The 17,500-nt window shown below is 44.5% G+C and overlaps 1 protein-coding gene across 1 annotated transcript in view; it reads left to right on the top strand.

Annotated features, from left to right (window-relative positions):
• Positions 1–17,500, top strand: part of plxnd1 (plexin D1) — a 49,877-nt gene that overhangs the window by 2,746 nt on the left and 29,631 nt on the right. The window contains exons 2-9 of the mRNA XM_056464532.1: positions 2,959–3,138; positions 7,900–8,031; positions 10,247–10,347; positions 11,398–11,527; positions 14,989–15,166; positions 16,022–16,130; positions 16,466–16,562; positions 16,656–16,754. Of these exons, the coding sequence (XP_056320507.1) occupies positions 2,959–3,138; positions 7,900–8,031; positions 10,247–10,347; positions 11,398–11,527; positions 14,989–15,166; positions 16,022–16,130; positions 16,466–16,562; positions 16,656–16,754 (1,026 nt within the window). The remainder of the gene's footprint in view (positions 1–2,958; positions 3,139–7,899; positions 8,032–10,246; positions 10,348–11,397; positions 11,528–14,988; positions 15,167–16,021; positions 16,131–16,465; positions 16,563–16,655; positions 16,755–17,500) is intronic.

Genomic DNA, 17,500 nt, shown 5'->3' with positions numbered 1-17,500 from the left:
TCTCTTATGGGGAATTATTGTGAAGAGTTTCTTCATTAATCTGAATAATTAAACTATATTAGTATTTATATACAGAATAAACAGAGTTCAGTAATGGAGGCTAAATGCTTTCAGAAGTTCTGCTATCATGGAGAATAGTTTAATGTACAGTTTGTAGAATATTATTGATTATTGTAGAATATTATTGATTATTGTAGAATATTATTGATTATTGTAGAATATTATTGATTATTGTAGAATATTATTGATTATTGTAGAATATTATTGATTATTGTAGAATATTATTGATAATTGTAGAATATTATTGATTATTGTAGAATATTATTGATTATATATTGCATCATTATGATTTTAAGAATACATGAAGCTGAGTGTTTTATTTTAACCCTAAACACAATAGAAATCTGATATATCATACCTGCCAGCAGTCTCGTTTTCCCGGGAGTCTCCTGTATTTCAGTTTCTTCACTCCCGCTTTGTAATTTCTCCTGGAAAACTCCTGTGATTTCAGCTCCACACTCAGTCTTCCAGAATTTAAAGACAGATGTTGGCAGATATGCAGTGTAGATGTACATTACACATGACAGAAGCTCATACAGTATTCCCATCTCACATGTATAAACCATGTAAATGAGCTGTAAACACACACAGACTTTACACTGTCAGTCAGCAGCTCAAGAGCTTCTGGTGAACTGTCTGCCCTGTTTCAGATCTGATGTCTTTAAGAATCTGTGCACTTCTCATTGATGTAGGATATAAAGTGGGTCTCAGACTGATCAAGAGGCGCTGGTTTAATTCCTTTGACCCGCACCGAGTCTTCAGAATACAGAAATGTATTGTACCCCAGTGTTTTGACTGTAGCTTACTGTTAACGCTCACCTCTTCAGCTCACCGTGGTCCGCTCTTCAACATGTGGTCTGATCACTGCCATTGTGGAGATTCAAACATCTCAATCAAATCCACATAACCGAGTCAGTTCTGCTAAATTAAACATGACGCCATCCCTCCTCTATTAGCGTAACTGCCTCCTCAAATTAAGCCAATAATCACAGCGCTTTGCTTAAACAAACTAGTGAAGCGTATTATTAGCAACATTTCCTCAATATTTGATAATAAATCCAGAATATAAATCTTTAAGGAGGAACTGCACATTATATTTAATGATCACATTCATTATTTAAATGAGATGATAAACCTCACACCTCCTGAACTGTGTTTACAGCGTAAAGCAAGTGAAGGTAACTCATACATCACCATCAGCAGCAGATTCAGCCCACTGACAGAGCCTTCAGCTAACTCAATGCTAACAATGCTAACTTAACTTTATTTATTTACTATTATACGACGTGTTATTGTAATATTTACACATGCTTCTCGATTTAAGACTTTAAAATAACATCTGTCATGTGTAACATGGGAAAACTGCTCAAACATACATCCTCTACTGCAGTGTTTCTGAACCATACTGTAGTCAAATACTGTAAATGAGCAGTAACAAACACCGGACTCAATACTGTAGAGTTCTACAGCTAATGGGAATATTATACTACAGTACACCACAGTTTACTGCAGTAAAAACTAAAGTACACTACAGTATTCATCACTGTTGACAGTATGCTGGAGCACTCATACGTAAAGCATTGTAGATACTATAACATACACACTCTACTGTTGTATGGTTTAAAGTTACTGTAGTATTTATAGGTTTACTGTAGTGTTCATGCGGGCGGCGGAGGAGACGTATTTATATCTGAATCCACAATAACAAAAATATAGAGTCAGAAGAGAAGCTGAGAGAGTCCTCAGGGGGATCTCCAGTGCATATGAGGATGCTTACTGGCAGCCATTGGGCACTGTGTGTGTGTGTGTGTGTGTGTGTGTGTGTGCGTGTGCGTGTGCGTGTGTGTGTGTGAGTGGAGTCACTATCTAAACAATGAGGAGCAAATCAGGAGAATTCCTGCTGCGCTGGTCTGAAAACAGCAACACATCACACCAAACACGTCCTGAGCTGTACTGCGCCGGCTGTATGAGAGAGCCCTGTGTGTTCAGTGTGTTCTGTGTGTGTTCTGTGTGTGTTCTGTGTGTTCTGTGTGTGTTCTGTGTGTTCTGTGTGTTCTGTGTGTGTTCTGTGTGTGTAGTTTTCTCCTGGATGATCTGAGCTGCTGTCTGCGTCCTCATAATCCTGCACTGAGCTGTAAATAGCGCCGCAGACACTGCAGACATATGATTTGAGTTTAAACTAATATAGAGAAGCTTCACACACAAACACACACACACACACACACACACACACACACACACACACACACACACACACACACACACACACTGCTCCTATTACGTGAACATGACGCTTTATAGAGAGCACATGTGGGATGGTGTGTGTTTAGATCTGCGTTTCTGCTTGTGTTTGGGACATATCAGGACACACACTTGTATATGACATGAGTATGAGGACACAGGTGTGTGTGACGCAGGAGACGGTGACTTATGAGGACATTACCCATGTGTCTGTCTTTCAAACAGCTCATGAATCAGACTGTGTTTGGACGATGTGAAAATGCAGATTGTGTGTGTGTGTGTGTGTGTGTGTGTGTATGTGTGTGTGTGTGATTAAAGGGCAGTGGGAGGTTCATGTGAGGGTGACGGGAACTGAAGCGGGGGAGAGAAAGAATTCAGCAGTGAGAGTTTCTCACGAGTTTCTCCCCCTCAGAGCCGTGACCTCAGGAGACACACACACATACGCACACACACACACACACACACACACACACACACACACACACACACACACACACACACACACACACACACACACGCACAACATTTTTCCAATCAGGGTGTATGTGTGTGTGTCCAGCATCAGTGTGTGTATGTGTGTGTGTGTGTGTGTCCAGAATCAGTCTATCTCACCTGTATCTCTCTCTCTCTCTCTCTCTCTCTCGTGTGTGTGTGTAGCTGCAGCTGCAGGCGGATCAGCTGAACTGTGGAGCCGCTCACCTGCAGCACCCGCTGGCCCTGCGGAGGCCCCTGAGGGCCCGACCGCTGTATGAGGCCCCGGGGCTGAGCTCTGTGGCCGTCGACAGCGCACACAACCACACACTCATGTTCCTGGGCAGCAGAGGACGACTGCGCAAGGTCAGACCCACACACACACACTCACACACACACACACACACACACACACACACACACACACACACACACACACACACACACACACACACACACACACACACAGTACACACACACACACACACTGTACACAGGCCTACAGAAGTGCGCTGTAGAATATTTCACATTATTGTTTTAATATAAAACACACTGATGCACGCCACCAAATATATTTACTGTATCCCCACAAAAGCAGAACACAGTGTTCATCCCAACCAACACACAGGTGCTCATAACACGGTCTACATATGCTGTCAACTGAAGTATTACTGAATACAGGTACAGTAAAATAAATAAATTAATCATGTGGACTTCAGACACACACTTTCCATCCTCAGGCAGAAAACACTCCTCAATAGGACTGAGCAATGGAGAATATGGAGGGAGATGAGAAAACATGGGTGGGCAGTGACCCGGTTATGAAGCAGATGAGCTCTGATGTCTACATGTGTGTCAGGTGTTTACCTGTGGGATGAGTTAGCATGCAAAGCAGGACAACTGACTTCACACAAGAGATTTTCAGCATGAGAATGGTGCCCAATGCGGAGAGCTGTGTGTAGTGTCCTGAATATAGTGTGTGTTACACCTGCTGTTTGAGTGTACAGTGTAACATCGAGGAGGAGCAGACCAATACAAGAAGCAGATGAATAATACAGATCAACCAGTGATGAGGCCAGATCAACATGATCAATCACAGGAGGACAGACCTTACAGCACACACACACACACGCACGCACACACACAGACATGCACACACACACACGCACGCACACACACACACACACACACACACACACACACACACACACACACACACACACACACACACACACACACACACACACAGTGTCAAATATTTGATCAAGATGTTTGCCTCTCGCACACAAACCCTGTTTAAAAGCATTCCTGTCTGTGTGTGTCATCTATCTGTGTGTGTGTGTGTGTGTGTGTGTGTGTTCAGGCACAGCTGTGCATTGATGGAACAAAACAACATCTTGATGTATATATCCGAGTGTGTGTGTGTGTGTGTGTGTGTTCTGTCAGCTCTAATGGCCGTTCAGCTGTACGGGTCAAGCTCTTGCTTAAGTCAACTGGTTGTTTTATGACAGGAGTGTGTGTGACTTGTTTTTGTGAGTGAGTGAGTGAGTGAGTGAGTGAGTGAGTGAGTGAGTGAGTGTGTGTGTGTGTGTGTGTGTGTGTGTGTGTGTGTGTGTGTGTGTGTGTGTGTGTGTTACAGCTCTCGTTCCTCCTGTCAGAATGAAGAATCACACTCTATAATACAGCTTATTTACAGCTTCACGAGGAACACACACACACACACACACACGCATGCACACGCACATGTATGCACACACACTTTCTCTTTCTCAAACACACACACTCTCTCTCTCTCTTTCAACCCCCCCCCCCCACACACAGACACATGCACATAGACACACACACACACACACACACACACACACACACACACACACACACACACACACACAGCTCAACATCTGCACTGTGGACAAAGGCGCAGTAATGAGGGCCAGATTCCATTGAGCAGAGTCAGAGTGGTCGTCACTGAGCGCGTGCAGAAACACACCCCGCCACAGCGCTTCATTCACACTGATAAGCAGTGTGTGTGTGTGTGTGTGTGTGTGTGTGTGTGTGTGTGTGTGTGTGTGTGTGTCAGTGGCATAACGAGCTCAGAAAAGGCTTTTTGTTTCTCAGCCAGATCACAGAGTGCCGTCTGCTCTGCATCTAATGCTGGATCTGCATCTCACACACACACAGACACACACAGACACACACACACACACACACACACACACACACACACACACACACACACACACGCTGAGCCCAGATACTCCGGCTTGTGCTTCAGTGTGTCCTGGGTTTCTGCATTGAGTGTAGTGTCCTCGGTTGCCATGGCGACCTGTTGGTTAGCTGTTGAGCCTCACCTGTTCCTCGTGTTGTCCCTCATTCAGTCTGTGTGTGGACTCGCTCTTTACTCTGCGCTGCTCTGGCAGTAGTGTATAAATATGCGGTAATATGAGTCCGTCTTCTGTCTGTTGATGTGTTGTGTGCGCTGGTTCTGAGCTCTGCTTAGTTTGTTGAACGCAGCTCTTAACTGAAGTAGCCTCATGCTGGCGTTAGACTACAGTCCCTGACTAAAGTCTTGTCGCTTGTGGATAAATTGACCTGAAGTGCTGCTGAAATATATTTATAATCAAGAGTTATAATCCCAGTAGCTTCAGTAATGCTGTTTCAGTGTAAAATGAAGCTGTCCAAAACTATTCTAATATTCCCGGCTTGGGAAAGCCCACTGAGTAAGGTTTTGCACAGACGTAAGTGTTGTCGCCTTGTCATATGAGCTTCACCTGTGGCTAATAATGGATCCATTAGGTCTAAACAGAACCCCAGTACACGAGACCTTCACATCATCTACAGTCATCTCTAGAGCTCTGCAAACCTGCCGATTCACCCTGAGACTAAAGTGTTGATTATCAAGAGGCTGAAGACCAGATCCACTGCTGATGTGGCAGACACCTTCAGTGGGTCTCAGCGTCGAGATCAGAGGATAAAACATTTGTTTGAGGAGACTGGAGATGATTTTGACAAGCCGGGGTCAGGCAGAGCCTGCAAGGCTGCTCGAGAGGACCGTCTGTTGACTCGAAAATCCAAGTCCAGCTCATTTTCCGCTGCAACAGAGCTCTATGAGACCTGGTCACCTGAAGTCCCTGTGTCAACCAGAACAGTTTGCTGGATTCTGTCTCGAAATGGTCTCCATGGCCGAATCAGTGCCCAGAATCCAGCACTTAACAAAAGACAACTGAAAAACCGTGTGGCATTTGCCAAACCCACAGCCTGCTGAAAGGATGGACGCTGGAAAAGTGGCACAAGGTGGATGAATCTGGGGTTACATCCAGTATTGGGTGTGAGAGATCTGCAAGGTGGAAGACAACATCAGCAGTCTAAAACACCAGGAGATCTCAGCTGCCTCTTATATTCCCAACTATAGAAGAGACCAAATTCTGCAGCAGGATGGTGCTCCATCGCACACTTCCATCTCCACATCAAAGTTCCTCAAGGTGAAAAGGATCAAGGTGCTTCAGGATTGGCCAGCCCAGTCACTAGATATGAACATTATTGAGCATATGTGGGGTAGGATGAAGGAGGAAGCATGGAAGATGAAACCAAAGAATCTTGATGAACTCGGGGAGTCCTTAGCCATTCCTGATGACTTTATTAATAAACTGTATGAATCCTTGCCAAACCGTATGGATGCAGTTCTTCAAGCTCATGAAAGTCCTACAAGATATTACATTTGGATCTCACAGCACCACCATTTCATTTGCTGACATACTTTTGCAGTAAGTTTGTTCAGTTCCTGTATAGGCGACAGAGCTTTTGTCTTGCCTTTATTTGAGCTTTCTGTCTGGATTAAAGGATAAATCGAGTTTCAGTGAAGCTAATTTATTTCAGTGCAGTAAACATCATTTGGAGGGTTTTAGCTTTTGATATGAGCTCTTTCTAACACCAATTGATTAATTCAATATCAGGTTAAAATCAGGTGTTTCTACAAAATAGATAAGCAACAAGACTTTCGTCAGGAACTGTCATATTAAAGTGTGTCTCTCTTCTGCACTGTGTGTGTGTGTGTGTGAGTGTGTGTGTGTGTGTGTGTGTTTGTGTGTGTGTGTGTGTGTGTGTGTGTGTGTAAGGATACATGTGTTGTTTTGTTGACTAAAGGGATCTCTTTATGTATATTAACAGCACATTCAGGAATTAAGACATGATCCCAGACATTCACAATCGTCCGTCTCTACAAAGAAACACCAAGCTATATTTAGATGAATGCTGTTATTCTTATACAGACAGAATTAGCTGTTGGGTTTTAGGCTTTAATCTAGTTTTCACTGCTCTGTGGTGATGTTCAGTGTTATTATTTAGGAAGAGTTCGTACTCGTCTGTGTTAGTCTAGCGTTCTTTATTATTCTGGTGTTTATTACTGACACTGGGTTATTCAGGGCATGGGAAGGAAGACGACAGTGATACAGTGTGTGTGTGTGTGTGTGTGTGTGTGTGTGTTATGTGTGTGAGTTTATGTGTGCGCGTGTGTTCATGCTGCTGGATTTAGCAGTGTGTGTAATGTGATTTAGATGTGAGATAAGCTTATTGAGGATCTGTGTGTTAGTGGAGTGTAATTGAGTTACAGCAGGAGCTCTGCTGATCCGTCTGTCCTGCTGTCTCTGCATCTCCTCATACTGTATGTACAGTACAGACACACTCATCCGTGTGTGTGTGTGTGAGAGAGAGCTGATGAAACTCGTCTGCATTTGTAATTATCACGTTGTCTCTGATTTTGAGGTGTTTGATCTGAGAAGGTTTCACACCCACAGAAGCTTCTCCTGCTCTTTCCAGCATTCAGAGGATGATAATTATGGCACATTATCATATCATATCATTACCCTGCTCTTCCCTCATCCGCGGCTGCTCATGTGGAACTAGGTGTTGCTGAAAGACAAAAGAGCTTAGAGATAGAGATCGAGGTGAAGCCGGAGACCGAATACTGTACAGAATATACTGACAGACCATATTAAACCATCATGAGCTGAGTATATGAGCTCATAACACTCGCTTCATTCAGTGTCAGGTCATCAGGTCACATGTGATTGAGCCGCTGGAGTGATGTCATGACGTGTGTGTGTGTGTGTGTGTGTGTGTGTGTTTCAGCTCTCTCTGCTCTCCAACTTTAGTGTCTCCCAGCAGTGGTCACTGAGGCTCCCCGCTAATGAACCCGTTCACCACATCATGACCTTTGACCCCAGTGACCGCACCTACCTGTATGTGATGACCTCACACCATGTGAGTACAGCAGATCTGCACACACACACACCGACCGACCACAGATTCAGTTCATCCGCTGATATGCATCATATATGCACAGAAGCTTGTTTATGTCTGTCATGACCACTCAGGAGAGATTCAGTATGGTGATGAATATTTCTATAGCAGTGTTGATGTGTTGCGTCTTGGCGACACGATGCTGCTGCTGCTGCTTATAGCCACATGCCTTTATCCACATTAACTGACTGAAATAGAACAAAGAAACACCCCCCCCCTCCCCAGAAAACAAGCAGATCTGTGAAAGCAAGACATGTGTCTTCTTTCTTTTTTCAACTATGGCTATAGGAACAGCATGTTTCACTATCAGTGTGCACTGGTTAAACGCTAGTGAACTATAATATGTGTGCCTGGGCTACCCCAGAGACTGGTTTAATGCTAGTGAACTAAACTATGTGTGCCTGGGCTACCCCAGCGACTGGTTTAATACTAGTGAACTATAATATGTGTGCCTGGGCTACCTCAGTGACTGGTTTAATACTAGTGAACTATAATATGTGTGCCTGGGCTACCTCAGAGACTGGTTTAACGCTAGTGAACTATAATATGTGTGCCTGGGCTACCTCAGAGACTGGTTTAATGCTAGTGAACTATAATATGTGTGCCTGGGCTACCTCAGAGACTGGTTTAATACTAGTGAACTATAATATGTGTGCCTGGGCTACCTCAGTGACTGGTTTAATACTAGTGAACTATAATATGTGTGCCTGGGCTACCTCAGAGACTGGTTTAACGCTAGTGAACTATAATATGTGTGCCTGGGCTACCTCAGAGACTGGTTTAATGCTAGTGAACTATAATATGTGTGCCTGGGCTACCTCAGAGACTGGTTTAATACTAGTGAACTATAATATGTGTGTCTGGGCTACCCCAGCGACTGGTTTAATGCTAGTGAACTATAATATGTGTGCCTGGGCTACCCCAGAGACTGGTTTAATGCTAGTGAAATAAACTATGTGTGCCTGGGCTACCCCAGAGACTGGTTTAATGCTAGTGAACTAAACTATGTGTGCCTGGGCTACCCCAGAGACTGGTTTAATGCTAGTGAACTATAATATGTGTGCCTGGGCTACCTCAGAGACTGGTTTAATGCTAGTGAACTATAATATGTGTGCCTGGGCTACCTCAGAGACTGGTTTAATACTAGTGAACTATAATATGTGTGTCTGGGCTACCCCAGCGACTGGTTTAATGCTAGTGAACTATAATATGTGTGCCTGGGCTACCCCAGAGACTGGTTTAATGCTAGTGAACTATAATATGTGTGCCTGGGCTACCTCAGAGACTGGTTTAATACTAGTGAACTATAATATGTGTGCCTGGGCTACCTCAGAGACTGGTTTAATACTAGTAAACTATAATATGTGTGCCTGGGCTACCTCAGAGACTGGTTTAATACTAGTGAACTAAACTATGTGTGCCTGGGCTACCTCAGAGACTGGTTTAATGCTAGTGAACTATAATATGTGTGCCTGGGCTACCCCAGCGACTGGTTTAATGCTAGTGAACTATAATATGTGTGCCTGGGCTACCTCAGAGACTGGTTTAATGCTAGTGAACTATAATATGTGTGCCTGGGCTACCTCAGAGACTGGTTTAATGCTAGTGAACTAAACTATGTGTGCCTGGGCTACCCCAGCGACTGGTTTAATGCTAGTGAACTATAATATGTGTGCCTGGGCTACCCCAGCGACTGGTTTAATGTGTGAAATAGACATTGTGTGCCTGAGATCTGAAAATGAGCTGCGTATAGCACTGAGCATTTGATAAGATGGCTGCTGGAGCGAAAGCAATCAGTTTGATTTTGGCTAAAACACAATCTCTCAATACAATAAACACAAATCTGAAAACAAACAGAATTAAGAAGAAAAGAAAGATGCAAACACAGTACAGGAAGAAGTGTTGTGAGATATAAACTCTGAGTTGTAAGTAACTGAAGCAGAAGTGTAGATGTGAAGACGTAGTGGCGAGATGTAAACGCACACATATGGGGAAACAAGTTCTGTGATGATGAATCTCACCTCAGTTTATTCTGTCAAAGTCGAGCTGAGGAAACACACACTCTGTCACTGACACAGGAGAGGTGTTGTGTGTGTGAACATGTGGAGCTCAACATATGACTGTGCGCGTGCGCGTGTGGGTGTGTGTGTGTGTGTGTGTGTGTGTGTGTCTGCAGCTGCTGCGGGTCCATGTGTCCTCTTGTGAGCAGTACGGCTCGTGTGAAGAGTGTCTCAGTGCTGGAGATCCTCACTGCGGATGGTGCACACTGGAGAGAAGGTAAAACAAACACACACACACACACACACACACACACACACACACACACACACACACACACATGCTGCTCATCTTTAACTAGAAGTCACAAAAAAGGTTTATTTTGTCAAGTGTGTTAAGGATTGACTTATTTTAGGAATACTTTCAGTTTACTTTTAGGGACTTCTCTGAAATATATGTAATATTCTCTCTCTCTCTCTGTCTGTGTGTGTGTGTGTGTGTGTGTGTGTGTGTGTGTGTGTGTGTGTGTGTGTGGAGATTCTTAGCCATAATTTGAAAGTGAAATCTTGACATTTGAAATGCTCATTCAGACAAAGCATGTCTTGTTTTATCTGGTAAACACTGGCGCTGTGCTTCATCAGTCTGCGTGCGTCTTAAACCCACCGCATTACTTGTGTGTAGTGATTCTGACTCATGTTTGAGGTCAGTCTATCAGTCAATGAAGCGTCCGACACGTTCTGACCTCAACACTGTTCCTGACTGAACTCAGCTTTATTTATTTCCCTGTCTGTACAGTAAACACAGTCCTGTGGGTTTATTAATGACAGAGGTTTTCTGATCAGTTAATGCTGCTGTTCAGCTGATCGACTATCAGAAGTGATCAATGCTGCTGTTCAGTACGAGCCCGGTCCACAACACTAATTCATTAATTTGCATTTATCCAGACTGAATGTTGGTTTATATTTGCTCTGGATATTGATCCACCTTTCATGCTTTATAATGACAGCCCGAGCGCTCAGTCTTCAGCTCATGATGCTGTAAATGACTGTTATTTGTTTTTGTTTGAATAGAGAATATTGTTTATATCTAGACGGCGAACATGCGGGATTTCTCCACATTAATAACACACACTGCATATTCAAATAAAACAGCTTACAGTCAGGTTACAGTCAGGTTACATCAGCTGCCATCAGCCGACCTCAGAGTCCAGTAAAGAATATTAATCTCAGTTTATGTTCATTTCATTAATCACAAATGCATCATGCTCTGTCATGTCCTCATGTCACGTGTGTGTGTGTGTGTGTGTGTGTGTGTGTGTGTGTGCGTCAGGTGTTCGGTTCAGCAGGACTGCTCCAGTGTGTCTCTGAGCCGCTCGTGGATCAGCATCAGTGAAGGAGTACAGCAGTGTCCATCCATGACCATCACTCCTGCTGAGATCAGCCGCTCCGCTCCAATAAGGGTACACACACACACACACACACACACACACACACACACACACACACACACACACACACACACACACATAATCCATTGTCAATGTAAAACAGTTCAAAATGCTGAAATGTGAGCCAACAGTAACAGTCGACGATACAGAGTCGATATAACAGAGTCGATATAACAGAGTCGATATAACAGAGTTGATGATAACAGAGTCGACGCTAAAAGAGTTGACGATAACAGAGTTGATGATAACAGAGTCTGTGTTAACAGAGTTGGCGGTAACAGGGTCGACGGTAACAGAGTCGACAGTAACAGAGTCGACGGTAACAGGGTCGACGGTAACAGAGTCGACGGTAACAGGGTCAACGGTAACAGGGTCGACGGTAACAGAGTCGACGGTAACAGAGTCGACAGTAACAGAGTCGACGGTAACAGAGTCGACGGTAACAGAGTCGACGGTAACAGGGTCGACGGTAACAGGGTCGACGGTAACAGGGTCGACGGTAACAGAGTCGACGGTAACAGAGTCGACGGTAACAGAGTCGACGGTAACAGGGTCGACGGTAACAGGGTCGACGGTAACAGGGTCAACGGTAACAGGGTCGACGGTAACAGAGTCGACGGTAACAGGGTCAACGGTAACAGAGTCGACGGTAACAGGGTCAACGGTAACAGTGTCGATGGTAACAGAGTCAACGGGTAACAGGGTCGACGGTAACAGAGTCGATGGTAACAGGGTCGACGGTAACAGGGTCGACGGTAACAGAGTCGACGGTAACAGGGTCGACGGTAACAGAGTCGACGGTAACAGGGTCGACGGTAACAGAGTCGACGGTAACAGGGTCGACGGTAACAGAGTCGACGGTAACAGGGTCGACGGTAACAGAGTCGACGGTAACAGAGTTCAACAATTAAAGTGTCAATGTTAACAGAGTTCGAAGTTAACGAAATCAACGTAACAGAGTTCGACGATTAAAGTGTCAATGGTAACAGAGTTCAAAGTTTACAGAGTCAAAGGCATTAGTTGACATTATTAGATTCAACAGTAACAGAGTCGAGGTTAACGGAGTCGATGGTAACGGAGTCGGTGTTAACAGACTCGGCATTTTCCACCGTTTTGTGCGGAGACTGTTAAAAATAGGTATAGTGGAGTCTTTAAGTTCATATGTAGGTGAAATGTCTCTAAATACACACACAAACATTAGTTTTTACAGATAAGTTGATAATTGTGTCTAATAATCTAATAACAGCTTCATTCTAGTCCTTGAAAATAATCTATTTTACATGATCATTTATCTTAAATCTTAAAGGAACTCACAGTCAGTAGCGTCTGATAATCTGACTCAGCTTTAACACTGTATTGGCTCATCATCATCAGCAAACACTGAACATAATCAGTTATACAACATCTCTGAATGTAAATAAACACACACACTGATCCCTCATAATCGCAGGGTAGTGTATCCCCCTCATCTCTGTCCTCATGATGAGCTGCAGAGTGATCTTCTCTGAATGAGCCTCGTCTGATCGCTTCTGTTCAAAGCTGCTTTCCCGCATTGGTTTGCATCACAATAACCCCTCACTCTCCAGCATGTGTGTGTGTGCGTGTGTGTGTGTGTGTGTGTGTGTGTGTGTGTGTGTGTGTGTGTGTGTGTGTGCGTGTGTGCGTGTGTGCGTGTGTGCGTGTGTGTGTGTGTGTGTGTGCTGATCTGCATAATTCACTGCAAATGAAACACCACAGAACACAACAGACACACACAGCATTAGAGTGTGTTAGAGTTATTATAGCTCCGTCTCTGTGTTTAAGAGGAGCGTGGACAGATGATGATTGACTGTGTTCAGCTCAGAGTGTGTCGGGGTCTCCTCCACATTAATGTTTATTCACAACTTTATTTGTGGACGTTATGGTAATGTTACTAACACTAAGCGGACACGTTTCTCTGCTGTTTTGGTTCTTTTCTTTGTCTTATTTTCACCGCTGGCTTGCTTAGTTTGGGCCTTAAACGTCAGCTCTGAACACTGGACCGACACAGCTTCATTCATTTTCCTTCAGCTTAGTCCCTTTATTCATCAGGGGTCGCCACAGTGGAATGAACCGCCAACTATTCCAGCACATGTTTTACGCAGCGGATACCCTTCCAGCTGCAACTCAGTATTGGGAAACACCCATACACACTCATTCACATGAACACACTTGGCCAATGAGTTAATCAATTCCCCTATAGCGCATGTGTTTGGACTGTGGGGGAAACCGGAGCACCCGGAGGAAACCCACACCAACACGGGAGAACATGCAAACTCCACACAGAAACAACAACTGACCCAGCCGAGACTCGAACCAGAGACCTTCTTGCTGTGAGACGACATTGCTACCCACTGCGCCACCGCATCGCCTGACCCAGTTTGAGTTTAGAGCTTCAGTGTTCAGCTGCTGCCACACAGTCTGCACTGTAGAGGTGCTGGAGAAATCCACACACACTCAACTGAGTCCTAATATTGGCAATAATATAAGCTTCAGTAGATGTACTGAAATAAAGCTTTATAATAATGTGGGATAACCCAAACGCTGCATTTGGATCTGCATCACACAAAACTCTTCAGCTGGAGCTTAGAGAAGAGTAAAAGACTCTGTCTGGACTCCTGCTCAGAATGCTCCAGGATTCTCCACATCAGTGTTTGTGAAGGACACACGTGAAGTAATGAGCAGAGCTTCTGTCCTGATGAGGAAATGACTCTTCAGCCCAAACAGGAAACAGGAAACAGGCAGCGCTGACAGGAAGTCTACCATCCCGACAACAATAGAGCTCAATGTGGCGTGTGATGGAGATGAGCGTCTGCTGCGGAGAAAGCAGATCAGCTGCTCTCTGAGTCTTCACAAGCACACACACATTCACACGTCAGCAGGCTTTATACACAGCTGAAGTCAGAGTTATTCAGCTTAAAGTGACATCTAAAGGCTTCACTAGGGTAATTAGGGTAAAGTTAGGGTAATTAGGCAAGTCATTGTATAACAGTGGTTTATTCTGGAGACAATCCAACACTAATATTGCTGAAGGGGCTAATAATATTGACCTTAAAATGGTGTTTAAAACAATAAAAACTGCTTTTATTCTAGCTGAAATAAAACAAATAAGACTTTCTCCAGAAGAAATAATATTAGAGGAAATACTGAGAGAAACTCCTGAATCTGAGAAACATCATCTGGGAAATATTGTAAACAGGATCAATATTACACAGGAGGGTGAATGGGCTGATCTGAATAATCTGATGCCAAAAGGAGAAACTGGATCATTCAGCTTCACCATTGAAGACTATTCTGCCTGATTTAATGAGAAACTCTCTGCATTAGACTCATTATTGCTGAAAACCAGACGATATTCAGAAAATGTGTGTGTGTGTGCGTGTGTGTGTGTGCGTGTGTGTGTGTGTGTGTGTGTGCGTGTGTGTGTGTGTGTGTGCGTGTGTGTGTGTCATCAGAATGTAGGGATCCTGGTTGCCGGCAGTGTTCCGGATCTCCAGGGTCTGCGGGTGGAGTGTGATTATGGGATGGGGATCTCCACCAACGCCACTGTTCACCTGGACTACGGCACCCGCCATATCCAGACCTGCCCTCTGCCTCCAGCGCACACACTTCCCAGAATCCCCTCCGGCACAGGTACGCACACTGCAGGAACACCGCCGTCTGCTTCAGCAAGTAAACCTGTGGAGACTTTTACCCTTGATTTCCTCTAGATCCTCAGATCAGAGCTCTTATTCCTCCAACACCAAACATCCTCCTGTTATTATTGTGCAGTTCAGAATGCTGCATCACTGTACAGAAATCAGATCAACATGTTCACATCAGTCAATAATATCACTGTAATTAATATAAGTGAATAGAGTAATATAGATTTACACTCATTTACTCCAGTAAACAGAATTAATGATCAGATTAATGAGCACGCAGATTCTGTGTGTGCCTATTGATAAGCTCAAAGACAATACTGGTCCAATATTCCTGACCATTATCAGCAATAAAGCCCAGAGAAACCGCCGTCAGTATACTGTACACCCAAAGGCTCAGATAGTCCTGTACAGTTATCAGAGAAATAATTCTGTGACGTCACTATAGTGTCACACCCAAAGACCACCTCCTCAAACACAGCGATGCCTCAGAACACACTCAACTGAACTCCTGCAGCTCTCTCTCTCACACACACACACACACACACACACACACACACACACACACACACGCACACACACACACACACACACACACACACCACACACCACACACACACACACACACACACACACACACACACACACACACACACAGGGAATCCCAGTTTCACCACACCTCTGATTGTAGACACTGAATGTGTATCACACAAACCTGAGGGAGTACACTGCATCACAGGGGTGTGTGCAGCTCCTGACCGCTCTCTAATGGAGGTCACCATGTGTGTGTGTGTGTGTGTGTGATTCAGTGTCGTATTGTTGAGCTGTGATGCGGTTGTGTGTTCAGATCACGTCACTGTTCCTGTGTCCATCACCGCCAACGGTGTGTCTGTGGTGTCTGGAAAATTCATCATCTATGAGTGTGAACGCACTGGAGAGATACACTCCACAACTGCGTGAGTAACACACACACACACACACACACACACACACACACACACACACACACACACACACACACATTTATGCTCACATAGTTATTTTGTCATGGTTTTGAATATATTATCACACTCCACGCTGATGTGTGTGTGGTGGTAAACGCAGTATGTGCAGACGTGTGTGTGTGTGTGTGTGTGTGTGTGTGCAGTCGACAGGTGTGAGCTGATCTACATGTGTGAAGGTGATAATAACCCGGAGACTGTACCACTTCACATCTATAACAGACATTAATGATGTGTGTGTGTGTGTGTGTGTGTGTGTGTGTGTGTGTGTGTGTGTGTGTGTCCCACAGGTGCACTAGTTGTCTGAGTTCAGCATGGTGGTGTTTTTGGGACCCGCAGCTCCATCAGTGTGTGTCCAGCAAGAACAACACACAGCAGCCTCTGCAGGTGAGAGACACACACACACACACACACACACGCACACACACACTGTTGTATCCATTGAGTCTCATGTCTTCTGACCTCCTGTTTTTCTCCCAGAATTCCTCTTCCTGTCCCAGTATGGTGGCCTATAAGGTTCCTCCGCTGCCCACAGGAAGCGCTCCTGTTTTCTCAGTGGAGCTGAAGAACGTGGAGCATGTAAGAGTCCAAACCACACCGCACACACAGCTCTACAGCACACACTCCACTACCATAGTCAGCCGAGCTACCTACTGCGCCACCGCGCCGCCTATTCAGTGTTGATGTCAAATAATAATACGATTATACGTCATAAACATGGCGCTGATGATTAAAATAAGCTTCTGAATGTGGTGCTGTGTGGGAATTATTAGGCTGCGGTGTACTGCGACAGTTCAGACACACTCATGTCCATAATCATATGCAGATCATCCACCGTTTGACTTGTGACTGAATAATAATCATCAGGACGTTAGTGTCGGCTGCATCCAGCTGTTTTTATGTTGTTGTTGTTGTTGTTGTTGTTTGTGTCAGCGTTATGTTTCATTAAGCATTGATAGTAACATGTCCCTGCTGCTCTACATGAAGCTCTCCGGCCCTGCTTTATATTCCTGCTTTATGTCTGAGCAGCTCATAGTGAAGTGCAGGTCAGTGTGCGGCCAGCGGGGGCGCTAACAACACCAGCTTCTCCATTACAATGGATGTGGAGAGTGTGTGTGTGTGCGTGTGTGTGTGTGTGTGTGTGTGTGTGTGTGTTCGTAACCTATGTAAAATATCTACATGTGTGTGTTTTAAAGAAAGAAGGTCGCATGGGTTTATAAGCTGAATAGCTGAAGCTGCAGGAGTGTACACTGCACCTCTGCTGTTCACACACACACATACTCACACATAGACACATCCACACACACACACAGTCAGACAGATGT

Source organism: Danio aesculapii, chromosome 8 (genome assembly GCF_903798145.1).
Source record: "Danio aesculapii chromosome 8, fDanAes4.1, whole genome shotgun sequence".
NCBI classification, from domain to species: domain Eukaryota; kingdom Metazoa; phylum Chordata; class Actinopteri; order Cypriniformes; family Danionidae; genus Danio; species Danio aesculapii.
The sequence above is the reverse complement of the archived record's forward strand: the minus strand, read 5'-3'. Positions and strand labels throughout refer to the sequence as shown.